Source organism: Balaenoptera ricei, chromosome 10 (assembly GCF_028023285.1).
Source record: "Balaenoptera ricei isolate mBalRic1 chromosome 10, mBalRic1.hap2, whole genome shotgun sequence".
Classification (NCBI taxonomy): domain Eukaryota; kingdom Metazoa; phylum Chordata; class Mammalia; order Artiodactyla; family Balaenopteridae; genus Balaenoptera; species Balaenoptera ricei.
In genome coordinates this window covers 100,770,853-100,796,946 of record NC_082648.1, presented here as the reverse complement: position 1 = coordinate 100,796,946, position 26,094 = coordinate 100,770,853, and the positions used below count along the sequence as shown (strand labels likewise).

At 60.2% G+C, this 26,094-nt stretch overlaps 1 protein-coding gene across 1 annotated transcript in view; it reads left to right on the top strand.

Annotated features, from left to right (window-relative positions):
• The window catches only part of SCUBE1 (signal peptide, CUB domain and EGF like domain containing 1), a 134,925-nt gene that overhangs the window by 66,959 nt on the left and 41,872 nt on the right, over positions 1 to 26,094 (top strand). The window contains exons 5-7 of the mRNA XM_059934890.1: positions 4,012 to 4,137; positions 9,036 to 9,152; positions 11,798 to 11,887. Of these exons, the coding sequence (XP_059790873.1) occupies positions 4,012 to 4,137; positions 9,036 to 9,152; positions 11,798 to 11,887 (333 nt within the window). The remainder of the gene's footprint in view (positions 1 to 4,011; positions 4,138 to 9,035; positions 9,153 to 11,797; positions 11,888 to 26,094) is intronic.

Genomic DNA, 26,094 nt, shown 5'->3' with positions numbered 1-26,094 from the left:
GGCTGGCCTGCCGGCCTGGGGGCCGGACTCTCCCTCTGGCGCCTTCGCATCCGCTCCCCAGTAAGATCTCCTGAGCATCTGCCGTGAGCAGCCAGGGTTCTGGGCGCGGGACACAGCAGGGACGAGACACGGCCTCTCGGAGCTCGCTGGCTGGTGGGCGGGACGGCTGCAGGGGGACAGGCACGGGCGAAGTGCAGAGCCGGCCCTCAGCGTCGTGCCAGCTAGAAGGAAGAGACAAAGCCAGGACCCGCGGTCTGCGGGACAGAGCTTGAGCCGCGCCCGGAGAGTGAAGGAAGGCATCAGTGAGCCGCCAAGGGGAGCCACTCAGCTCGGTGCTGCCCTGAGGCGTGGGTCTCATAGGCCAGCCCTTTGGCACTCCCCTTGCTTAGGACGCCGCCAGAGTGACCTTGCTCATAGAGCCCGTCACCTTTCACGGAGCCGCTGCAGAGGGCGTGGGCCAGGCCTGCCCGAGGCCGCGCTGCTATACCTCCAGCCCAGTGGGAAGGCCGGTGGTGGCTGCAGAGGGGGAGTGGGGACGCAGAGGACAAGCAGGTGAGAGGTCGGGACCCCAGCTGTCATAAAGCACGGCTGCTGGAGGAACGTCACGCTGCTCGGAAAGGCTAGAGAGGCGACACAAGCAGGAGAGACGAGGCTTCATGGTGGTTCTGCAGGTGAGCTGAGGCTCCGCCCTCGTGCTCAGCGGCAGCCGGGTGAAGGTCAAAGAGCAGCGAGGGGTTCTGTGCTTCGTTGAGGGGCTGCCCGGAGAGCTTCACAGGGTCTGAATTTGCCTTGAATTCTCATAGGCTCTTAATTCTGAGGACGACGAATAGTAACAGGTGCCATTTATTAGACCAGCTCTGTGCCGGGTTCCCAGTTCTGTTCACCCCAGAAAATGCATGCTGCCTGTCAGTCATCTGAGTCCCACAAGGGTAGCCCAGTGACCCCCAGACCAGGAGAGCCGTGGCTGGGAGCCCGGCGGCCTGGGTTCCAGGCCTGCCATATGATCTGGGACAGTCACCCCTGCCTCGAGGCCTCATTGTCCCCATTTGGAAGATGATGGCCAGGAGCCGTCCAGCCCTGACCATCTGTGGTCCTGCCAGCCATGATGTCGAGCTTCTCGTGGCCCGCGGAAGCCAGCGCCGCCCCAGAGTGGAGGGAAAGGTCACGCAGTTCCCGTGTCCACAGCTGGGCAAGGGGCTGAGTCACCCACACAGAGGAAGCCGTGCCCCCGGCCCCTAGCTAGGCGGTTGTAGCCTTGTTTGGAGTGGTTGCTAGGGTCATTCTTAAATGTGATGGCAATGCTCTCACGACCACCATGTCAGGAGCCTCCAGAAGCGCTCGGGCTGGGCAGGAGCTCTCCAGCCGTACGTGAGCCTGGCTGTGGGTGGCTGCCGCTGCCAGCTGTGAGGCCCCGACCCGAGGCTATTCCACCTCCCCTCCCTTCGCTGTGGGCACTCGGAGCATCCCCCGCCTGGGCAAGACCTGCCCTGGACGGTGAGGTCACTGAGGAGGCCCGGAGCTCAGCCTGAGTCACCCAGAGAGCAGAGGGGAGCCACACGGCCACCCCCCAGCCAAGAGGACGTGGGTGTCCAAAAGGCCCTTGACTGGCCTGAGGGCCAAGGAGGGCTTCCCGGAGGAGGGAGGGACGTAGTGGCACGGGCGCTACAATGCACACGCCTTTTGGGGCGGCAGCAGTAGCTGACTGGCCCCGAGAGCGCCCAGTGTGCGGCAGGCCCAGCCGGCGGAGACTCCCCGCTAGAGCAGGCAAGGGTGACAAATGCCTGGAGAACCAGGGGCCCGGGCTCCAGACAGTACGGTCGAGAATCACACCCATCCCCCCTTCTCCTCTGCAAGGACCCCTCCTGTCAGCCAGCTCTCCTTGTTTTAGAAAATACCGTTTTTAACAAAAGATGTACTAATGTTAATGTGTAATAAAGTTTAAATTTCCGTTTTTAAATAAACTAATAGAGATAAATTTCCCCCATTTAATCTCTAGTAAATATTTATAGCCATAACACAGAAACACCAGCTCTTTGGGCTCCAGTTTGACAATCTGATTTGCATAAGTGAGAACATCAAGGTGAAGGAATAATGAGAGTAATAAAATCAGCTGAAACCAGAGGTCAGTGTGCTGAGCAAAATGCATGCTTCATTCATTTTGACTTTTTTTTGTTTTCTTCAACTTCAGACTTTTTTCAGCCTTTATGGTAGCTGCCAGGGTGTTTGTGTTTTAAAACATCTGTCAATTCTCAGTTGCCCCACGCCCAGGCTTAAAGTGGCCGAGGTCAAGACTGAGCTAGTCCTCACCCCTAACAGGAGGCCAGTGAGTCACCTGGGGAAGGAGGTCTCAGGGCGGTGTTGGCGGACAGCAGCTCTTCCTTTCATCTGCACTTAGCCTCTTGATGGACTTGTGACCTCTAACCTCTCACTTGACCCCTGACCTCATAAATTCTGGAAACTCCTCACAAAGCACCAGGAAGATAAACATCCACCGGGGTCAACTGAAGGGGGTTCCAAGCCGCTCCAGGCAGACAGGGAGGGGGGGATCAAGAATTCTGGGGTGGAGGGGATTTCCCAGAAACTATGGGTGACTCAGAAGAGGGGCCAAACGGCCCACCCCAGGGAACCCTTGTTCTCCCTGATCACACCAGGGCCCTCAGAGTGCATTTTGGCGAGATGCTTGGCCGGCGCTGACCGGGTGGGTGGTGAGTAGAGGCCAGGCCTCCGGAGGTGGATGGTCCATAGTCCCTGCCCTCAAAGCCCGTGGGCAGCCCAGCCGTGCACTCAGCGAGGCCTCTGGGAGGGGAGAAGACAGGGAACCTGGCTGGCGGGGGGGGGGGGGGGGGGGGGGGGGGGGCGGGGCTTCCGGATCGGCCAGAGGACGAGCTGCAGGGGCTGCCGGACAGGGCCAATGCGGGCAAGCCTCCAGGTGAAAAAGCCCGCTGCAGCCAGAGCCTGGGGGTGCCGGAGCGGGCAGTGGGGTGGCCCGGCCCTGAGCCCCTGCGGCAGCCTCCCGTTTCTGAAGTTTCCCAGCCAGCAGGGGAGTCCATTGCTAACTGCCCTTTTAAGTTGAGGCCTCGGAGGAAAAGGTGCCTGAGGTTTGCAAACATTTTTGCTTTAAAGAGGAACATCTGCCAACCAGCGGGAATCTCAGGCTGAGATTAGGAACACAGTGACGTGTGTGGCCTGGACCCGGAATCAGCTCGGAGGGCGGAGGGACGCCTGCTCGGGGCTCGCGGGCCTGCAGGGCTCTGCACTGAGGCTGGGGGTTCCGTGGGTCCTGGGGAGCACTGCAATGACCAGGTACACGTGGAGACCCCCTCTGGAAGCTGGGGGATTGTGTGTGTGGCGGAGGGGTGTTTAGTTCAGGACACAGCCGTGGGGCTGGTGAGGACGAGCCTCTGCTGCCCCGGGGTCCAGCGGGCCAGCACGGCAGCGTCTGACTTGTGCAGAAGTGCAGTGAGAGGGGGCTGAGCGGGCTGCCGGCGCCTCGGGGTGCGACGGCTGGAGGCCGGCCGGGGCGTGTCGGCACCATGACCCGTCAGTACTCCTCTGTGTGCCCAGCCTGAAAGGCAGGTCTCCACCTGCCCCACGGGGGCTTGTGGCGTCCCCGTACAAACTGAAAAGTGCTGCGCACCACCATCGTTTTAAATGCCACCCACATCTGCTTTCGTGGGGAAACCATCTAAACCCCTGACCTGGGAAGCATTCTGTGGCCCATGCCCTGTAATCTGACCCAGGTCAGGAGTGTTTCCTCCGTGGGTCCTGCGAGCTCATTGACGGCCCTCCGAACAAGGCCTGGCTCTAGACCTGGGCACCGTGTCCTCAGTTTCCCCCTAGGGAATCACCATCTGGATGACTAGGTGCACCCCCCATGTGCATGCCTTGCACGTGCCAACAGCAGCCCAAGAACACTACGTTTGCTTGTGACATTTCGCCGGTTATCTCTTCTAAGCCTGAAATTTTTTCTCTCCCTGGTCCCCAACCCCTCTCTTGTCTGTCTCTTCCCAGAGGGTATGAACTGCATGAACAAAGACCATGGCTGTGCCCACATCTGCCGGGAGACGCCCAAAGGTGGGGTTGCTTGTGACTGCAGGCCCGGCTTTGACCTTGCCCACAACCAGAAGGACTGCACACGTAGGTAGATGGAGGCAACGGGGTCAGACATCCCCACGCGCCTCCTGCCGTTGCTTTGTGGGGGGTCTGTCCAGTCTGCTGGACGTTGCCTGAGAAGGGCACTCAGTCCCCTGGGAGGGGGAGAGAAGGGCAGGGCCCCCCCCCAAAGGGGCCTGGGAGGCATGAGGAACAGGGGCCGTAAGCCCCAGGCTCGGGGATTCCCTGGCATAGTACCACTGACACAGCCCCAGATCTGGGCTGGATCTTATGCAGGGCCCTGTGTGACAGCCCTGCCGGTGCTCATCGTAACCCCTTCCTTCCCCCCTGCCCCCGACCCGAGAGACCCATTGGTCCTGTGCTCGAGCTCTCCAGCAGGAACGGAGGGACTGTGGGTTCTCAGTGGGCCAGGGCAGCCCTTGGTAACAGAATGGTATAAAGAAGGCAAGGAGGGGACTTCCCTGGTGGCGCAGTGGTTGAAAATCCGCCTGCCAATGCAGGGGACACGGGTTCAAGCCCTGGTCAGGGAAGATCCCACATGCCGCGGAGCAACTAAGCCCGTGCGCCACAACTACTGAGCCTGCGCTCTAGAGCCCGTGCTCTGCAACAGGAGAGGCCACCGCAATGAGAAGCCCACGCACCGCAACGAAGAGTAGACCCCACTCACTGCAACTAGAAAAAGCCCGCACGCAGCAACGAAAACCCAATGCAGCCAAAAAATAAATAAAAATTTATTTTTTAAAAAAAATTTATTTAAAAAAAAAAAGGCAAGGAGCTTGGTTCTGGGGGGGGTCCTAGCACAGGCTGTGCTGAGCTTATTTCCAGGATCAAAGACCAGAGCTCACAGCCTAGCCCTGAAAGGCCCCCTATAAATGATGATACCCTGGGAAATCTGGATTGAATGGTGCCTCTACTCAAAGGTGCCATTTCAGGACGAGCTCGGAGGTCAGCCTGCAGGACGCAGGCGTAATCCAGCCTCTTACTGTGGTCACCCAGCACTCCCCAGTAGGAGTGGGAGCCAGCAAACGAAGTGAGACGGCGGATGAGCACGCTGAGTCCTCCACAGCTGCGGACACACTGCGTCCTCCCAACACTGCGTGGGGGGTGGCAGGACGGGGCCTCCGCTCGCCGGACGCACTGCGTCCTCCCAACACTGCGTGGGGGGTGGCGGGACGGGGCCTCCGCTCGCCGGACGCACTGCGTCCTCCCAACACTGCGTGGGGGGTGGCGGGACGGGGCCTCCGCTCGCCGGACGCACTGCGTCCTCCCAACACTGCGTGGGGGGTGGCGGGACGGGGCCTCCGCTCGCCGGACGCACTGCGTCCACCCAACACTGCGTGGGGGGTGGCGGGACGGGGCCTCCGCTCGCCGGACACACTGCGTCCTCCCAACACTGCGTGGGGGGTGGCGGGACGGGGCCTCCGCTCGCCAGGCAACCAGGATGCCCACATTGATGTGATGTTTGCCGCGTGTCTGCAAAGAGTGGAGGGAGGCTGGTGTGAGTGCTGCCCGTCTCTGGCCAGAGACAAGCGCTTCATGCCAGGCCCACTTTCTGCTGCAGAAAAATGGTATGAAGGAGTCTGAGTCCAACTCCCAGGCCGGCCACTGAGCCAGGAGACAGACGCTGACCAGCTCTCCTAAAGAAAATGGCCTTTCTTTCCATCCTTCATTCTGTGGAGAAGACAGCTGGCCTTTGCCAGCCCGTCATCCTTAGTCATCGTGATTCTCTCAGTTGTCCTCCGCTCTCCTCAAACAGTCATCGAGATCTCGGGGACCCACATGCCTCAGACATAGTCCCTGTCACCACGGGAGCTCGTGCTCCAGCCCCCACTCCTGATTTGTCCGTTCCCCAAGGTGAAGACACTTCCTCCTGCCCAGGTTGGTCCCAGATGTGGACCAGCTTCCTCTTCTAGTCGTTCCTGCGGGATCGCAGTGATCAACACGTACGCTGTCACCAAGGGGAGGGCCAATCAGGGACACTGTTGATGGGGAAATGCCCGGCTCTAACTCAGGGCCTCCTGTCCTCTACACCAGATGGATCCCTTTAGCTGCAGAGAAACCTCCTGCCACCTGGCAACCTTCAGAACAGAGAAGGAATAACTCCAGCTTCCCAGTCCTCCCCGTGGGGTAATCTGAGCTTCCTCAGCGCAAAGGCCAAGGACCAGCATATGTGGCGTGGGCAGGCTTGGTGACAGGCTCGGCCAGGAGGAAAGCACGTTCCTTCAGTCAGCAAGACTGGCTGACGCCCGCCCTGGCCAAGCCCTGAGCTAGGTGCCGGAGGGAGAGAGCTGTGGGCCCCAGGAAGTGGCTGGGACTGACTGACTGGCTGTCTAATCCTATAGTTCCGTGTGGGGCGAGTGCTACAACTGCTACAAGGGGACGGTTTGCTCAGAGAGCATCTCCTGAGGGACCAACCTGGTCTGAGAGGTCAGGGATAAGGAGGGCTCCGTGCACGGCCAAGACTCCCCCACCCCACCCGGGCAGAGAAGAGCTAAGCCCGCGCGCCGAACTTTTGGTAAAGCAGATGGAGTCCCACCCTGTCTGCTCAGTGGCTGGGTGTTGCCAAGGTGTGTGGAGAGTCCAGCACCCGTCCTGGAGCCCAGGAGTGGGCGACTACCGCCCTGCAGCCCTCCTGCGAGGGACGGCACCCCTGGCTGTCCACCCCGTCGGCTTTGGTTTCTTCTGTGCGGTTAATGTGGATTAGCGTAAAGTTAGCTCTGAGACTTCCCTCTAGCCCTTGAGCTCACTTGAGGCCCAGGAAATTCTAGATCTGGAGTTGGGTCGGGGGCTGAGGCCTGGCCCAGGCAGCTGCTGTGAACGAGCGGGACCACAGGGGACTCTGCCCAAACTTTCCTCCCTCCAGAGCCCAGGACTCGCTCCAGGGCCAGAGGAGGTTTCCTCCATCCTTCTCTGGGTCTTCCCGGAGCTCAGGGCTCAGGGCTTATTTCCATGTACATGCTATAGGCTCTCTACGTGCTCACAGCTCGGCCTGTGTGGTCTGGGAGATGCACGCGGGCCTGTATAGAGGGAGCAAGAAAAAGTGGCCCTCGCTCCGGTTGCCTCAGACAGGCCCGTGCCCTCCTTAGAGTCACTTGCAGGGTGCCGTCCATCTCCTGGAGCCCAGAGCCTGGAAAGAACTGTCCCCTCACTGGTCCACCCCTGCCCACCCTGAATGGGGCTTTTCTTAGTCCGGAAAGGCACATGATGTCCAGCCCAAAGTGGGGCTCTCGCCTCACCTGAGATCCGTGCTAAGCGGCAGCCCCCTGGGACCTTGGCTTCCCTGAGGCTCCTTCTGTGCAGAGATGAGAGGCCCTGACTCCAGGCTGCCGGGCACCCAGAAATGCTGGGAGAAGAGACACTCCCACACAGAGCGGCCAGAGGGCTTGGTGACAAAGCCCCAGCTGTTTCCTGAAGCAGTTCTGCATGTCCTTGAAGTGTCGCCCCGGAAGCTGGGTCCCTCCTTCGGATGGTCACAAGCTCCCTGTGGAAGAGGCAGCCCGCCCGGGCCACTGGGCGCTGAGGAAGAGTCTGGGACAATGAGCAGGGACCATTCTCCTCGCGTCCTCCTCACCTGGCAGGGAGACTGCGTGTGGCCAGGTTGACGGGGCCAGCGTCGCTCAGGCTGGAAACCCCAGAGCCTCCGTGCTGTGCTCTGGGTGAAAGGAGGACCTGGGAAATGCAGCTGCAGAACTCAGTTCTGAAACACCTGGAATCCTTCACCGGGGAGTTGCCACCAAGTGACCTCCCTCTGGCCCCAGCCCTGCTCATGGGTCACCTGATAAAACGTCATTCAGGCTCTGCCAGTTTGGAATTTTCTGCTTCTCTGACCGTGGTTGGTCTGAGATTTACTTCTGCATACCTGATCATCGTTAGGGTTTTCAAATAAATTCAGAGTGTAGATAGAATTCTGGACAAATGGGTAAGGTCTCCAGGAAGACACCCTGTCCTCAAGGCCCCGGTGTACCATTTGCATAGAGATGACGGGCACCTTGTCACCTTACAGCGGAGTAAAGCAGGGGCAGCAAGAAGCCCTGCCATGGAGATCTTGGATCTCCTTTTGCGATATCCCTCACCCTGGGAAGAGAGGACAATGTGTTTTCTTTTCAGTAAACTTGAATTTCTCCTTTTCCCTACTTCAGACGGGCTCCTGCTTGTTCAGCCCCCTTTTCAGCGACCCAGGTTGCTGATGCTGTGAAACATTTTAAGATCCTGGGCTGAAGGGCAGCAGCTCCTCCAGGCCATAGGCATTGCGCACTATGTAACACGTTTAAATAAAAGGTCATTTTCAAACCTACATCTGAGATGACATTAATTTGCACACGTTCTGTCTGTTTGGACATTTCCTTGGGAGGATTAGGGCTTAGAGTGGATAGAGATTGAGGTGGCTGCTGGGACTTGGAGGGAATAGGCCTCCGTGGGGACATCCTTCCACATGCCCCAAGACGTAAGCAAAAGGAAGAAAGGTCTGCGAGAGCTAAGGAAATGAGCACCCCCCCCCCTCACGTGGGCCTGCCCCCTCCCACCGCCTTGAAGAGTATGCCTGGTATTAGCAGACATTTGCCCCATCGGGACAGGCTATTGTAAAGTGTCTTTTGCAACCTAGGAAGGATAAAACTGTCTAGCTTATCCCTTTCTTCAACTAACACCATCTGAGTGCATCAGCTGTGTGCCAGCTCTGTTCGAAGCCCAGACAACCCAAAGTCCATTCTCTGCCCCACCCCAGTTCGCCTCTAGGGAGTGAGCGATTCCATCCAAGACCCCAGAGGGGCTGATGTCCAGGGAAATGTGTGCCTCTGCACTGACTGTCTCATGTGCCCACTTTCCTCCCCCCATCCCTTAAAGAAACAACCAACGGCGATAAACTAATCGTTTTTGTTGTCATTCTGTTTATACACACGTATGTACACTTTGGGCCTAACTAGTAACCTGTAACTATGGAAACGGAGGCTGCCAGCACAGCTGTGAGGACACGGACACAGGCCCCATGTGCGGCTGCCACCAGAAGTACGCCCTGCACTCAGACGGTCGGACGTGCATCGGTGAGTAAGCGCTTTTGCCAAGCACCGGCACTCTGCGCCACCCTTCCCCCCGGGGTGCCCGTGTGGCCCGAAAGTGGCCACACCCCACTGCATCCTGGTTTCCAAGAAGGAAGCTAAGGGGGGAAAAAGAAAGGGAGCCCCCCACGGTACTGATGGGGCTGGCGGGCGACCCCAAGGGGAGCTTTCTGTGAACACTTCCCAGGGTCGCCCATCCACCCAGACCAAGCGCCTCTGCTTTGTGTCACTGCGGGTTTTCTGAGGGGCCTCGTCCTCCGCGTGCAGGTGGTTCCAGGCAGGTGATCTGTGGGGAGGAGGGTGGTGTGTGCACCTTTGGAGGGCAGCTTCCGTTCCTGAAGCACAGGGGTTTCCTCCCCTAATGTGGAGACACACCGGAGACTCGGCCGGCCTGCATCACCACCTCCTTGGTGGTGTGAGCTGCCCACAGCCTCTGGAAAACCAAGAGGTTTTCTCGGAAAACTGCTTTCAGTCTTGGTTGTCTAGAACACCAGGGGAGAGGGCTGGTGTGAATCCCGGGTCAGGTCTGCGTGTTTTTAACTGCTCTCCACTCCCCAGCTACGGGACCTCTCGCTGGACCTCCTCTCCCACCTGGAGCCCCTTCTTCTCGGGTGCCCCCTCCTGACACCCCTCGGGTGTCACCTCACCTGTTACAAGAGTGTCAGTTTCAATCTCTGTCACCTCCGTCCTCCTGGTCCTTATTTCCAAGGGGCAGCTTGAGTATTTGTGATTATCTCAAGTTATAATCACTAGTAAGTTCTTTCCCCACTCAAAAATAACAGCCAATTTTTTAACTGAGAAAAAGAGGAGTTTCAAAGTTGGTGCCCAGAGTTCATCCTCTTCTTTCTCTTCAACACTGGCCAAGTTCAGAAACCCCCCACAAGTCAGTTATCATATTCATTTTTTTTTAAAAAAGCCCTGTTTTTTTATTATCGACTCAGAAGATATTTCTTGAGGGATTTTCAAGTAACAGAAAAGGGTTGGCAAGCAAGCAAAGCCATGAAGCCCGGAGTCTGCTGTCACCTTCTGTCCCCTGTGGCTCTGCTCCCTTGCACCCCGGGGGCGTCGGGCGGAGGGGCCGGGCACCAGTGGTCACGTCCCAGTCCCGGCTGTCGTCCCAGGTGCTGCCTGCGTGGTCCTCCCTTCCTCTGTGTGGTCTCTCCTCTCAGACAGCCATTTTGGGTTTCATTTTATCTCATTCCTCCTGCTTTTCTGGTGATGGTCCCTGATTGCCTGTCTTGTCTGATAACTGACGTTCATTAATTATTTTCAGAGCCAAAAGCCAAACCAAACCAAAGAACTAAAAAAACAAAACAAAAACAAACAAATTCGAAGCAGAACCCGGTCTCAGACCAGTGTCTCTATTGCAGCCTGATCCATCTAGAACCCCCTCCCCCACCTCTCTCCCTGTCTCCACCGTCCCCCCGGGGGCTCTCCCAGGCCCGCCGGCCCCCTTCCTGTCTCGTCTGCTGGGGTCTCCCGCAGCGTTTGCGTCTGCGGCGGAGCCGCCTCTTCCAGCCCCCGGACCAGCGCAAACGGCTGCCGGCCAGACACGCGCCCAGCCTCGTCTAACACTTCGTGTCTTTGTCCACCTGGCTCATCCTCTCTTCTCTTTTTATCCTTTAGTGTCCGCTGCACGTGAAGGTCCCTGCTTGGATCTGCTCTCTAACATAACTTCCCTCTGCCTGCCCCTTCCCCTCCCCTCTCCTTAGAAATCCTTTCCCAGACCCAGCTCCTGGGCCCTGGGCCGTTACTCCCTGCTGGCCCAGAGGACCTTTCATCTGCCTTTGCTCACTGCTCCTCGGGCTCCCCCGGGAGCGGATGTCCCCACGCATCTCGCGCCAAGCCGAGAAACGCGAGCCAGCTCGCCTCACGCGCTCCTCTACGGGAAGCATGCCGGCAGCTCCCGGCTGCCCGGCCGGCTGTCTGTCTCTCTGCACGCTCCTAAAACGGCCGCCCCTCTTTGCAGCCTCCCGCTGAGCACTGGGGCGTCTCGCTCCAGTCCTCCATAGACAAGCAGGCAACCAGCGCTGCCCAAATCGACCCCCTGGTTTCTCTGTGTCTGTTCGGTTGGATCCACTGTTGAATGTATGCGTGTTTGTCCCCCTGTATGTTTTGTTCTTAATTTTGCATGAGTGTTTGACACGTTTTCACGCCCTTGAGACAGGGCGTCTGCTGTCCAGGCGCATCCATCACCGGACCTCGCGGGTCCTGTCCCCTTGTCCTGGCCCTTGTCCTGTGCCTGCCTCTTCAGCCTGAGCCGGGGTGTCTGCAACTGCCTGGGTCTTCGCGAGCTCCGCGGTGGTGCTCTCCACCTCTCCGGCCCTCCGCACGTGGCTCCTGTCTGCTCTGACCTCAGCCTCCTCCTGTGTCTGTTTTGCAGATGGGCCCTGTGTCCCATCCGTGTCCTTTTGTGGTCGTCCCTCTTCTGCCCCCCTCCCCCGCCCTGCCGCCTCTTCGCTCTGCCCTGAACACGCCATCTGGAGGTTCCTGGGATTAGCCCCTTGGCGAGGCCCGGCGTGCTGTGTTGGCTTGGTGTGCGCCACGCCAAGAGGCTGACTGTCTTGGGCCGCGGGAAGTGGGCTCTCATTAACCACCGGCTCCGTGTTTGTCCCTTACTTGTGTTTTAGAAAAGGATGAGGCTGCAATTGAGCGCTCTCAGTTCAGTGCCACGTCAGTAGCTGATGTGGACAAGCGGGGGAAACGGCGGCTCCTCATGGGTAACGCTTTTCTTCCACTTCCTTTGTTGTACTTGCACCTTTGTTCGTGTGTGTGTGTGTGTGTGTGTGTGCGTGTGGTATGTGCTGGCGTGTGGGGTGTCTGTATACGTGCTTGTGTGTCAGGCTGTGGGAGCTGTGCTGGCGTGTGGGGTGTGCGTGTGTGGGGGCTGTTTATCCGTGTGGTGTGCCCACGTGTGTGTGGTCGGGCGTGCTGTGGGTGAGTGTGAGGGGCTCTGCTCCAGATGTGAACTCACTTTTTCCTTTTTAAGGTTTTTACCCTTCATCGAATACATGTATTTCTCTGTGTGTTTGTAGCAAAGAATCCAGAGCCAATGTCTAGTGGCTTCTGCCTGTAAGGAGATGTGCTCTGTAAACCCCCTCTACTCGCAGTAATGCCCACATGTGCAGTTAGGATTCCAGGGTCAGCAAAGCAACGCTGAGACGCAGAAGCAAAGTGGGTGTTAGTGTAGAACAGGGGTTCAGGCAGCACGTCTGTATCTGTCTCCTCGCCAGAGAGGAGCCACGTCCAGGGGGAAGAGAACTACATCTAGATGCGGGGCAGCAGGGTCTCAGGGGTGTCCAATCCACCCTGCTTGCTTTATAGTTGGGAAATCTGCTACCCAGAGAGGGGAGGACCGGTCAGGGTCACCTGGCAGCCCCTTCTGGCCCCAAGGCTCCCCAGTCCGTGAATGACCCCAGCCCAAGCCCACTGGGCTGGCAGTCTCAGCTCACTTTTCCCCAGTGCCCCCGCCTCGGGCCCCCGCTTGCCTTGGGGGTCCATGTGATGTCAGCTGCGCTCTGAGCACTGCCCTGGGCTGGATCCAGACTCTAGGGAGGCTTGCCCAGAAACACCTGGGGCCGCTCTGGGCGGCTGGAGGTCTGCTGGTGTGGCTGCTCCCGGGCAGGGTGAGGAAAAAGGAGAAAATAACTGCTCTGCAACCGAGCTCGGTCTGCAGAACAGAAGAGCCATCTGTCTCCACATTCATTCGTTCCTCTGGCCCTCAGTCAGTGCCAGTTCTGGGGTCGCTGGCCCCTGGGTGGCACTAGCTGCCAGGCCTCTGGAGCACAGGTATCGGGTCACCTGGGATTGTCACAACCTTCTTTGTGGCACTCCTGTTAGGTCACACCAGCTTTGGGAGCTGTGAGGTCAGGTGGTGCATTTCCCACATCTTGGAGGAGGAAACTGAGACTCATTGGGGTGCCCTGGCTTGCCCAAGGTCATACGTTACCCTGCATAGCTGAGCTTAACCCAGAGGTCACGGCCACGTGGGCCATCTTAAGTGTCGGCGTCACCGGACCATGGAGGTCAGAGCCTAAAGGTCCCAGAGAGGTCACTTAGTTTTGTGGTCCTCGTAGGGACCTCAAAGGAGCCCAGGCATCTAGGGAGGAGAGAGGTCTGAGTGGGGCTGAGGGAGGGATGTGGCCTTGAGTGCTGGCGAGTAGGCTTGAGGTCTCCCCCAGTGAGGCTTTGAGGAGCAAAGGAAGCCATGGGCTGGCCGACAGCTCTGTGAACCCCCGGGCCATGCTGGGCAGGACAGATACAGCCCTGTTCTCAGATGAGAGCACTACAGGCCGGAGAGGCCAGAGGACTCACTCTGGTTACACAGGGACGAGCTCAGGCTAGAAGCCCGCCCTCTGCAGGTTCTCTGTACGAGGCTGTTTCATTGACTTGGGCCGTCTGGGTTGGCCTGGGAAGAGCTGGAAACCACGAAGGGGTGGGCTTAGCGGCTCCAGCAATCAGGCGTGTCCACTGCCCTGCACAAAAGGGTGAGTCAGTACTAAGGACTTTCTGAAGAGGTGGCTGGCAGTGGGTGATGGGAACCTAAGAGCTGCTGGTGCCCTGAGGCCCAAGAGGGCGCAGGCCCCTAGGCCTCACTCACAGGAGAGGTGGGCACTGCTGCCTGAGGCCAGAGCTCCAGAGCAGGGCAGGACCAGGAACTGGGACCCCAGGTGCCAAGCACCCTTCCCAGCAAGAGGATGGTGGCAGACGAGGTCTGAGCTGAGTTGGCATGAAGCAGGTGGGTGGGTACTTGCTTTTTCTAATTAGAGTTGGCAGAGAGAGTGGCTCAGAGCCAGATCCTGGTACAGGGTCTGGGAGGTGAGGAGGGAGCACTGAGGACACAGGTCCCCTCACCCCGAGCTTGGGAGGCAGAGTTGGGGGAACAGATCGGGGGACTCGGTGCCAGGCACAGGAAGGGCCAGGGAGATGGATGCTGATTGGCTGCCCCCGCATTCCCACCTCTCTGTCCCCACCCCCACCCCCTTAGAACCTGTCCTGCCCCACCAACAGAAGAGACCTCTCCCTCCTCTGGTCAGGAGTGACAACACTTAAAACAGGGGGACAAGGGCCAACGGCCAAGACCACACGCCTGGCACTAGGTCACTGTCCTCAGAAGCTTCCAGGAAAGGCACTCTCTAGAGCGTAGGTGAGCTCCCCCCTCAAGAGCTCGTAACTCTTAGCACCCGTCCCCTCTGAGAGCAGCCCACGCGGGACACACTTAGGATCCTGCTGGACTTCAAGCCCAACTGGTAGACCCCATGAGGCCTGGCTCCTCCCAGGCTCAGTTAATGGAGGCAAGGAATGGAGGTGAGGGAGGTGACCATCCCCATTCTGCCCTACTGGTCAGAGCACACCTGGGACATCACGTTCAGAGCCCGGCCCCCGTGTGGAGAGAGCAGCCTAGACGGAGTTGGGTCAGCGTCGCCAGCCTGTGGAAGGGAGCACAGGCAGGTCATCCCAGTGGATCCTGGGGCTGGTGGGCCGCTGGAGCCCTGTTTTAGGTCCTGGGGTGGGGGAGGATGGGCGTAGAAGAGACAGAGGGGAAGGAGCTTGTTTTGTGGCCCAGGAGCAGATGAGGAAACCGAGACGCTGAGGAGTCCACGGCAAGGTCAGACACTGGCTTCCCCTGACTGCTGCGCTGGCCAGCATGGGAGGTCAGAGACAAGGGACTGCTGTGAGAGAAGCCTGGGGGCCAGAATGCCCCACAATGGTCTGCTGTGAGCAGAACCCGTTGTAGTCATGGTACACGGCTCCACCAGAGCAGGGCACGTGTGCTGCGGTCACCTGGTGGCTGAGATGGCCCGGCAGGCGTCTTCCGGCCCTGAGGTGCCGATTGTCTCCTGTGTGGCTGGAGCTCGTTTTTAGGGTGGGTCAGACAGGACTGAGAGAAAGGACTCCCTTCCCCCTCTGCAAGCGAGTGGGCGCAGGACAGCTCTTGCCAGACCGGAGAGGCTCCGTGAGCACCCGCCCATCCTCGCCACTCTCAGGGGTGACCACACCTCAGCAACAGACTTGTCCTGCAGGCCCAGGGTGAAAGCCCCTTCCGTGTCTCAGGGAGGGTAAGTGACCGACCTCCTCACTGCAGGCTGCTCGCCCCAATATCCCTTCCCCAAACGGAGATGGAGAATTTAGGTTTTATGTGCTTTTGTAGGCTGTTTGAGCCAAAACTATTTCAGAAATATTTTGCGCCCGGACTGCAGAGGTTACAAGCCCCTTAGACGTCTGCAGGTCGTTTAATTAGCAGTCTCACCTCTTAACACAGCCAAGAACCAGGATGTAAGCGAAAACCAGAGCTTCATAGAAAATGTGTGGGACCCTTTACCCACATTTGAGCCTCTTGGTTCCTCTCCGGGAACCTGCCTGCTTTTGTTTCCCCAAGGGCTAGCATTTTAGCTACGGGGTTCCAGGTTTTGAAACACTAACCCAAGCGCAGACTGAACTCCGGCAGCGTCACTCCCTCATCACGGCGCTGGCTGCTGGCCCGGGGCTCTCAGAGGCTCCTGAAGGGACAGGGCTCTGCAGCATGGTGGCCTGGGGCCATTCAGGGCCAGGTGGCGCTGCCCCACTCTTGGGGTCTCAGCTGCACCCAGTAATTGCTGTTTCCAGCTACCCCCCGTCACTGAGCACAGGCCGAGAACAGGTACAGTTATGTTTAAAGAGGCCTCAAATATGTAACTGATCTTAGATTCCCATCAAAATCAGTTAAAATGTTTGGATTTGAGGGTTGGAGAGATAAATTTCAATTATCTGGCCAACTGACTCGTGTGAAACATCTGAGTCCCCAGCTCAGTTTACCACAGGCCGCCTGGGACCCCGCTTACAGCAAGATTGATGAGACACTGTGAGTCAGACTTGTCAACTCCAGGTCTTAAATCGGCTCTTTTCCCACAAGTATGCTTGGGATAGATGCTGTGTTAGTTTCCTATTGCTGCTGTTAACAAGTTACCACAAGCTTAGTGCCTTCAAGTAACACAAATGTATTATCTCCTGTAGGTCAGAAATTTGACTTGGGGCTCACTGGGCTAAAGCCAAGGTGTCAGCACAGGCTGCGTTCTTTCTGGAAGCTCTAGGAACGAATCCATTGCCTTGCCTTTTCTACTTCTACAGGCCACCCACATTCCTTCACTGGTGGCCGCTTCGTCCATCTTCAAAGCCCGCAGCCCTGCATCTCTGACCCCGCTTCCGTCACCACACCTCTTTCTCTGACCTCCCTCTTCCACCTCTAAGGATCCTTATGACCACATTGGGCCCACCCGGATAATCCAGGGTAATCTCCCATCTCAAGCTCCTTAATTTAATTACATCTGCAAAGTCTTTTTTACCATGTAGGGTCACAGGGGATTAAGCCATGGACATTTTAGGGGGCTGTTATTCTGCTGACCACAGATGGTTCAAACATGGGCTGGGAAGAAACTTCCAGGTCATCTGGCTGCTGCGAGCTCTGCTGAGACAGAACCCACATCTGCTCTCTTCACTGGCTTTATCCCCGGGACCACCAATCTCCCAGCACAGGGCTGGAAGTGTGGGAGCGCTGGATGGTGCCCGAAACCCCGCCCCCGCCCCTTCGGTGGGCTTCCGGCGGCCCCTGCAGTCTCCCCAGCGCCCATTGCTCCCCCAGGCGGTCAGTGCACTTCAGCTCACTCCCTCTGCTTTCCAGTCAGCACCCCCAGTGTCTTCCCACAGCCCTGAGAGGCAGCTGTCCCCACTTTACAGACGAAGAAGTGAGGCCCTGAAAAGGGAAGAGAAAGCCCAGGCCACGCCATCAGTGAGCAGTAGTCTGGGCCAAGGTTCAAGGCCTGTGGACTCACTCCCAAGTCCAGGGCCCTAAGTCAGGAGAAGAGCAGGCCTGAGGCTCAGGATAAAGCTCAGATTTGTAGGCTCAGCATCCATTCCAGGTGGAATCTTCCCTCCTGAAAGCAGATTCACAGCCAGCCCATTTGAAGGGTCCCCCTAAGCCCAGGAAAGCAGAGGTACCTGTGCTCGAGGCCCAGTGACCACAGCAATAGTTAACCTTTAGTCCCAGCTCCCTCTGGGTCTTGCATTGTCCCCAGTCCCACCTCCCAGCCACCTAGAGGGTTGGTGCTAAAGTAATTCCCATTTTACTGATGAAGAAACTGAGGCACAGAAAGGTAGCTAAGAACTCCTCTCCCTGCACTCCCACAGCTGGCACCTCCCCATCTCCCTGCCCCTCTGCACCCCTGGGCAGGGAGCCCAGGTTCCCCTTCCACTGAATGGGTACAGCGCCATCATACGTTCCCTGGCTGGCCTCAGACGACGGGGGTGTGAGTGGAAGGATGGCTGGGGCCTGGCACACACACAAGACAGTACTCGGTAAGGGAGTTGTTGAGAGAGTTCCAGGATGGGGGCCAGAGGGGCTGGAGACCTGGAAGGCAAGGGGAGACAGGCAGAGTGCGGCAATGACGGTAGCAATGGCTGACATGTGGGGGGCACAGACCGAACCCCATGCTGTCCCCAGCCTCGTATAACCACACAGCCACCCTGAGAGGTCACTTCTCTTGACACTCACACTCCTTCTCCCCAGCTCCCGGCTACTCTGTCCACTCAGGGGTCACCCGCCCACCACTTCTTTTCTGCAGCCACCATCTCTAGGGTCCCTGAGTTTCTCCTAACTTCACCAACCTGTGTCCCTTGCCACCTCGTCCAACCCCTAATTCCAGACCCACATATTCAGTCACCGCCTGGAAGCCACCCTCCACCTGTCCCTCAGGCCCCGTACACGCAGCCTGTCCCAGGCTTCCTGCATCGGTGAGTCATGTCACCTGCCACCCTATACCCAGGTGCCATCTTGCACAGTTCTACCTGGCAAAGGTTTATCCAGACCTAACTGGACCTTCCCTGCCACCTCCATCCCAACTGCTCTCCCCTGTCCACCAGCACCCTGTTTTGTCACAAGTCTGGGACCCCCTGACTAGGGACAGAGGTCAAGTTTGTGCCAGCTCTGATGGCCCCTGGGGACACAGTGCAGGGCCTTGCACAGAGCAGGAGCACAGGAAAAGCTGGTTGGCTCAGAGCAGGAACGAAGGCTTCCTGGAGGAGGTGCCCAGGGATGAGTAGGGCCTCACTGCTCACTCTTCACGCAGGCAGGTGTCTGGGGAGGAAAGGGCGGGAGCTGGAGCCTGGATGAGCCTGGCAATGGGAAGGGTAGATCTGAGGCAAGGGGGGTGACGACCCAGGGCAGTTCCCCAGGTCAGGCTCAGCAGGAAAGCCAGCTGGAGGGAGATGGCGGGTGAACCTTGCAGCCCGGGAAAGGCACCTTCTCCTCCAGCCACAGCCTCCCTGCTAACAGGGCTGAGCCCCAGGCACTGAGCTCGTGTTCAGGAAGAACCGGGGTGGTCAGACTTCACCCCTGTCACTGAACTGATCCCACGTGCGGCTGGTCTCTGGTCAGCTGGGGTCCCAGGCTGAGGCTCTGAGCCCCTGTCCTCAGTTTAGTCACACACACACGTCCTCGGTCTCTCTCACACACACGCACCATGGGCTGGTGGAAGGAGGTGGGACCTGGTGACTTAGCTGCGTCGGGGGGTCGAACTTGGGGGAGAGGGATGGTGCCAGGCAGGGCTTATCAGAGAAAAGAAGGGGAGGCAGGGCACTGGCTGGCCCCGGGTGGGGGGACCGAGGCTCGGAGAGGATGGGACTCACCCACAGCCCCCCTGTGAGTTGGGCAGAACCAGGAATCCTGGCACCTGGGCCCTGGCACTCTGGGGACCAAGTCTGGCTAGAGGGAGTAGTCCAGACCCTGTCCTGAGAAGACCCAGAGCAGCCAGCTGTAAGTCCCTTGGCTTCCTTTGGAGCCTGAGGCCTTAGAGCTTTCCCCTCCATCTGGGCCTCAGACGAAATTTGAGTCTGATTCTAGCCGGTCTGTAGGCTCATCTCAAAGTGTGAAAGCCGTGGGAGACTTCACTTCCACAGGCAGCTGACACACAACACACTTCTGAATGCCACTTTCCCAGCCCCCAGAAATGAGAGTGGGGCAAGGGCAGGGTCCGGGAGTGGTGGGTGTGGGCACGCACTCCCCGAGACCCTGAGGGCGGCTTCTGTGAGGTGGGACTGCAGGTGGAGGGGGTCCCTGCAGCTGTGTGGGCAGTGGGCTCAGAGCGCACCTACCGGGAAGCGTGGTCTGGGGCACACCTGAGCCCTCCGCACTCCTTCCGGGCCTGAACCTCATGTACGAGGCCACCCCACCCCGTTCGCCGGTCCCCTCTCTGTCCCCAGTCCCCTCCCTGTCCTTTAACTCTTTCCTTCCGGATTTGGTCCACGTGGGTCCCCAGTCCCTTCAGGAATGTGACCTCAGTGTCCCTGGCTGCCTGATCGCCCCTCCCCATGCCCACTTCCTGTTGTTTTTACTGGTCAGCATGGTCCCCCTGCCCAGCCACACTCAGGAGGGCCCTGGAGTGGTAATACTGATTGTCCCCCAGAGCCACGAATGGAAGGCACCCCAAAGAGGCCAAGGCACCTCTTCTTTTCTCAGTACAGTTTTCAGAGGAGCCCCAGAGTATAGAAACAGATGACAGTGACCAAGCGCCTCGGTACCCCTGCCCACTGGTTCCCATCCCCCCCACCTGGGTAGAGCCTGCCCCTCAAGCCCACGCTTGCCTCCACGTGGTGTCTCTAGCTGGCTCCAGCCAAGGGCAGGCCAGGTGGCAGCCGCTGACTACTGACCAGCGCGTAGCCAGAGCTCAGGGCTTTCCGTGGCGGGGTTTCCTGGTCTGTCCCGAGGAAGTTGGGGCGGTTTGGGGTTGCTCAGCCGGGCTGCGTCTTTGTCTTAAGAGCTGTGTGCTTGTCCTCAGAGCAGGGACGCTTGATGGGAGTCGCGCTAACAGTGGCTCCCCTTCCTGGTTTGTGTTCCCGGCCCAGGCTCTGGAGCCAGACCTGGGCTCTGCGCCCGCATCACCGCACTCACGTCTCTGAGCCTCGGCTTCCTGTTTTGCAGAAACAGAGTTGTAGTCTCTATTCTGAAGCAGGCTGGTGAGACCCTTGGCGTGCGGCACCTGGCCGTGCGTGTGGCACGCGCCAGGTGCCCGGTCACATGCCATTCTTCCCCTGGCCGTTAGCATTTTACTGCCAGCAAGGAATACAGCCTCGAGATGGCGAGGCCCAGGCGGTGAGGCGGGAAGCCCAGGGCCTGCCTGGCCTTGGTCAGGTCGTAGGTGGGCTGATGCAGTCAGAAGGGGGACCTGGAGAACGAGAAGGGTGAATAAGCACCTCTCAGAGGCCAGCCAGGTGCCCAGAATCTGGACCCTTCCAGGAGGCCCGCCCAGCTCACAGACTGGAACTGTGGAAAGAAAGGGCAGATGCAGACCCCAAGGGCCAGCTTCGCTCTGCCCTGCCCCCGGCCCTGGCCCCAAGAAGTCACGGGGGTGGAGGCGTGGGGTGCACACACCAGGGCTGAAGGCCCCACCCGGAAGCAGGGAGGTTTGTGCACGGGGGCTGGGCCCTGCCTTCCTCAGCCCCAGGCTGTCCTCTCGCCTGTCCTTCCCCCTGTCCCGTGTCCCTGGGGCAGCCATCAGGAGTCTGGAACGAGACTTCCCCTCTGTTGAGCAGCCTTGGGGCTCAGTGGTTGTGTGCCCAGACATATTCAGTGTTCCCAGGGCCTGCAAGGGTGCCATTCAGCGTTTCGGATGAGGAAACTGAGGCCCAGGGAGGTGAGTGGCTGGCCCAGCTCCACACCATCCTGCTCTACCCCCGCAGCGCACCGCACTCCCTCCAGGGCAGGGGGGCTGGTGACGGGCCTGTCTCCCCACACCTTGCCCAGGGCTGGCGCGTAAGAGCTCGGAGAGTGTTGGCTGCTGTTGGTGGGCGTTCTGGGGAGAAGGGTCTAACACCCAAACCTCCCCGCTCACACACCGCTGGAGGGGCGGCGTAGCACCAAGCAAAGGTCACCGGCCAGGTGACCTTTCTCAGGCTGCTTCAGCTCCCCAAGCCTCCTGCACCTTCTGTGGAACGGGTATGCGATGCTGTGCCCTCGCTCCTGAGGATGGCCGCACGGGAGAGGCCGCCTGCAGCCCCCCTCTGCCCTCAGCACCCCTCCACTTAACTGTCAGAGCAAAGGCAAGAGGCAGAGGCCAGGGATGAGGCTTGCTGCCGTGGCCCTGCTCTGCCGCCTGCTTCAGTACAAAACCTCCGCGTCCTTCTGGGCCATTCGAGGTTCCCCCAAAGCGTACAGAGAAACCTCCCCCCAGGGTCTGCTCGCCTCTCCCCTGCCCTCAGCCCCTGCAGCTCTCGCCACAGACCGCAGGGCACCGTCCTCAGGTCCGGGAGGTTCTGCTCTCCGGCACTAGTGTGAAAACAGCCCTCAACGGGCCGCGTGCTCCAAGGCCAGGCCAGCCCCTCGAGGACGGTGAGATGAAGTGGCCTCAGGCGGAGGGCGGGGCTGGGTGCCAGCTGGGGCCTGGCGAGGCCTCCTTTCCTACTTGCCCTCACGCTCAGGCTTGGGAGCCCCCTGCTCGTCGGGCCGCAGTCCTGGCCTCCACGACCGCCTGCCCCCAGCCACCTCCTCCCCCCAGGACCTCCACACGCACTGTCACCATCACAGCGGCCACCAGCGTGCACCCCAGGGCCCAGCTCCGCTCAGAGGCCCAGGCGCTCTGGGTCGGCTTTGTCCAGCACCGTGGGTTAGAGCGCCCCCCGCAGGTGGTGCTCAGGAGTGGACGCGACCGAGGCGGAGCAGGGGCTTCTGGGCAGACGTGGAGAGGCGGGGACCCAGAGGCAGGGTGGATAGGAGCAGGGCGCGGGCACGTGGCAGGCGGCATGAGGCCCGCTCCCACTCCTGGCCGGGTGGCCGCGGAAGCCGCTTCTGTCGGCCTGACTCTCCTCACTTTGCAGAGGGACCCCATGAGGAAGAGCAGCCTCACTGTGGGGCTCGGTGAGGGACACAAGCCTGCTGACAGTGTGCATGACGGGCTGCAGGGCGACCCAGAGGTCAGGGGGCCAGCATGTAGAGACTGGGCAGCCGGGAGACCAGGGCCACTGTGTAAGGGCCTTGCCGGGGAGCGTGGCCTTTATCCCAAAGTGATGGGAATCCTAGAAGGCTCAGGAATCAACTGAGGGGAAAGGGTCAGAGGTCAGGGAGTCCATGGCTGGGCCGGGAGAGCTGGTAGCCGACCCCTCTTCACAGCGGGCTCCAGGTGATCCTGGCGGCAGAAAGACAGGTGGACCAGCCCCGACTGAGGCCTGACAGATCTCGGCAGGGGCTTTGGGCTACTCCCGCCACCAGGGTGACGCCATCAAGGGGCAGGGCAGACCCTGGGCTCGCAGGGTCTCTGTAGGTCGCTGCGCCCACACCTGGCCCACCGCTCAGAGCCTCTGGGGGCGGGGCCAGAAACCTGCGCGGTCGACAGGCTGCAGGTGGAAGACCCTTTGCCCAAAGTCCCACAGCTTGTCGAGAGCTGAGGGTGGCACTCGGGCCTCTGGACCCGCGGCTCACCGCAGGCAGCTCACTGCAGGCGGCTCACCTTGGCGCCCCTGTGGTCAGCGTGTCGTGCTATTTGCAGACGGCCTCCGAGGCCTGAGCTCCCTCCCACCCCCTCGCCCTTCAGTCCAGCCCGCCTCCACCTCAACGTCGCCTTCCGGTGCCCGTGACTGTGGCTGCTGCTGGTAGGCTCGTGGTCCCCTGTGCTGTCGGGGTCATCTCCGACACTGTCCCCCACCAGGCCCGGCAGGGGACAGGGGCTCAGTCACCTCGCTTCCTCTCATTCTTCACGGGACCTCCAGAGCCCTGTTCTTTCATCTGCTGATTCAGAGGAAATCAGGCCCCTCGCCATGCCGGTCCTGCACTGGGTGCTGGTCGCTGGGGTCACCTGGAGAGTGAGTAGTCACTGGGGGAGATCACCGCCCAGATGGAAGCCCAGGGCCTGGGAGAGCCGGGGGGGCGGGCCAGGAGAGCTCGGGAGGGGCCTCCTGAGTCGTGACAAAGGCAGGAGGCTGGGCCCTGGCAGCCACCCTGCTCGGGGGGGTGGACTGAGGGCTGGGGGGTGAGCCCAGGCTCCTGCGAGAAAGGCAAGGCAGGGCCCTCTTCTGTCTCCCCTGATAAACCACTAACCCCCGAGGCCTGGGTCGATGTCGGGTTCATCTCTAGCTCCTCTCTCAAGGCCACCCAGCACCAAAGGAGTCGATCCCAGACTGTTGGTTGGACAGAGGAGGGAACCGCCCGCTGCCCCGCTAGGCTGAGACCTCCAGAGACCAGGGACTGGGTGTAAGGCACGTCTGCCCAGCGCAGAGCAGGGGTCAGGTGAATCGGCAGCTGACTTTGGGTACTGAGGCTCCACAGGCGGAGGTTCTAAGGGTGGCACCAGGGGTGAGCGTGCGGTCACAACCATGACAGTTCACCGAGCACCGTCACGTGCGCACCTTGTCTGGGCCTCGCAAGGACCAGGTGGCAGATGTTACATCTCCACGACATGCAGCCAGAAGCTCAGGCTCTGAGACGTGAAGGGACCTGCCCGAGCTTGCGGGGCCAGCATTCCGAGCGGTGTTTTCTGCCCCTGTAGCTCCTGTGTCAGCCACTACGCTGTGACTGAGACTGTCCTTCAGGCCGGACCTTGGCCCAGACCTAGGGTGGTGCAAGCACCCAGCGCCAGCTCAAGGGGCGTCCTGCTGCCGTCCGAGCCCTGGCCGGGCTGCACCGCAGGTCCAGCTGGGTGGCTGCCCGTGCCACCGCTCCCCTCCCCCCCCCCCCCCGACCCCGCCCGGCATCTGCTCCACCTCTGTGCCCCGGGCGTGTCACAGGGCTTGGCCCAAAGCGGACCTCCCCCAGGGAAAGACTAAAGACTGGCCTTTTAACACATCTGGGGTTTTCCCGTCTGCTGAAAAGGGGCTCACTCCCAAGCCCCTTCCCACTTCAGTCCCCCGACGCCATGCCCCGCCTTCCCCCCTTCGCCAGCCCAGCCTTGTGGGTGAGAGTTCTCCCCTCTCGCTGGGTGAGGGGGCCCGTGGGCGCACCTCGCGGCCCCCTCAGGCCACTGGCTCTGCTGCCCCACTGCAGGCCGCCCCCGAGGATCCCCCCGGAGGCCTGGCTCACTCAACAGCCTGGAGTCTCGCAGTCTTGGGTTCCAGTACTGGCTTCTCCCAATGGCTGTGTGACCCGTGCGCTCGCCCGGGGCCCTGCCCTTAGAAGGGCCCACAGTTGGCCGAGTGCTCGGCTGTCTGTCGGAAAATTCTTAACAATTTTTGAACAAGGGCCCTTCATTTTTATTTCACTCTGGGTCCCACAAATCATGTAGCTAATCCTGCCTAGAAAAAGGTCCTTTACTTCTCTGAGCCTCAGTTTCTCCACATGCAAAGGGCCCTGCCCCTGGGGCTCTGTGAGGCCCGGGGAGGTTAGGGGATGAGAAGGTCCGTTGTCAGCTGCACAGGGCTGCGCCCTGGGAGGTGTCCTTCCCCTTGTTTCTCCAGGTGGAGAGGAGAGGCCTTTAGAAAGAGGCGTCTTGGGGAGAGGCAGGTCCAGGGAGAGACCGGAGGGCTCACAGGGTCCGAAAAGAAAGTCTTCGGATCCCTGGAACGGCGCTCCGGGGTTTGGCTTTGCCCCCCTCACCTAGACTCCAGCTTCCCTTGGCAGTGTGCGCCTCTGGCTGAGGCGTGGCCTCACGGGGCAGGCCTGCAGAACCAGATCTGCCCTCAGACCGCAGCTCCTCTGGCCCTTGGGAGGGGGTGGGAGCTGGGTGAGACCCGGAGGAGACCGCCGCTGCTGCAGCCCCGCTCACGTTTGCTGTTTGCATTTGGGGTGACCCAGTGGTCAAGGAAGAGGACAGGACCGTCTGGTTTCTGAACCTGAGCAGCAGTGGCTTAGTAGCAGGCCTGGGTGGCCTCTGGTCTTGGGGACAGAGAGGCACTTGGGGACAGGGGGCCAGGGGGGAGTGACCCAGGCAAGGAGCGTCCTCAGCAGCACCCAGGAGCCTCTGCGTGGAAACGCCTGGGGACGGAGCTCTCAGTCCCACCCGGGCCAGCCTGCTCTGTGTTGTAGACGTCAGTCCCCAGCCCCCGTCTTGGCCCAAAGGACCGGCGAGACTTTGCTGTCACCTTTTCCGCATGTCTCCTGCTTTACAGCGCACACGTACTAACCTCAGAACAATACAGCCGAGGTGGGCACGGCAGAAACGAGCCGCGCGCACCATAGCGGGGGCACCGGGAGCAGGTGCAGGAGGCTGCCCACCGCCCCGCAAGGACAGGCTGATGGCCGGCGGCTCGCTCTGCTCTCCCCCGCCCCGCCCGGGGCAGGGCCCGGCAGAGGAGGCCCAGGGTGCAGGTCGGCTCTGAGCGTTACCACGTGAGCCCGAAGGTGCTGGCTGCGCAGTGAGGCAGCGGTCTGGAGGAGAGGGACCACTGGGGAGTCGGTGTAGGTCACGTGGGAGGACACTGGGGGCCTGGCCCAGACCAGCAGCAGAAGAACCGGCCCAGAATCCGATGTTAAGGAAGTGGCAAGACCAGGCCCTGGGCCCCAGGCAGGGTGGGGGAAGGCGCCTCCTAGGATGCATCCTTGGGGCAGCTGGAGTAGCGTTCGTGGAGGCGGGGAGCATTGGGCGGGAGCTGGAGAGCCGAGTACACGCTTGGCTGTGCGGGCCCCGGCTGGGACTGGCTGGGATGGAGATCTGAGCCTGTCGGGGGGTTGGAGTACACCCATCGGGTCCCACCAGCCCTGCCCCTAACCAGCCACGCTGCTCTGCGCCAATTCCCAGTGTTCTGCACCTGGGAGGCGAGGGCGCAGGAGCCGTCCACAGAGCTGCTGTGAGCGTGGGGAGCCCAGTGCAGCGATGCCTGTGGGATGGGCTGGTCAGCACCCAGGGGAGCCCAAAGAGCCTCTTCTTGTACCAAACATTGTCTAGGGTAACACAGGAGACTGAAAGGGTGCTCGGTACAGGGGACAGACCTGCCCTGAGGGCGCAGAGAGCGGGTGACCGTCCAGGCTTGACCC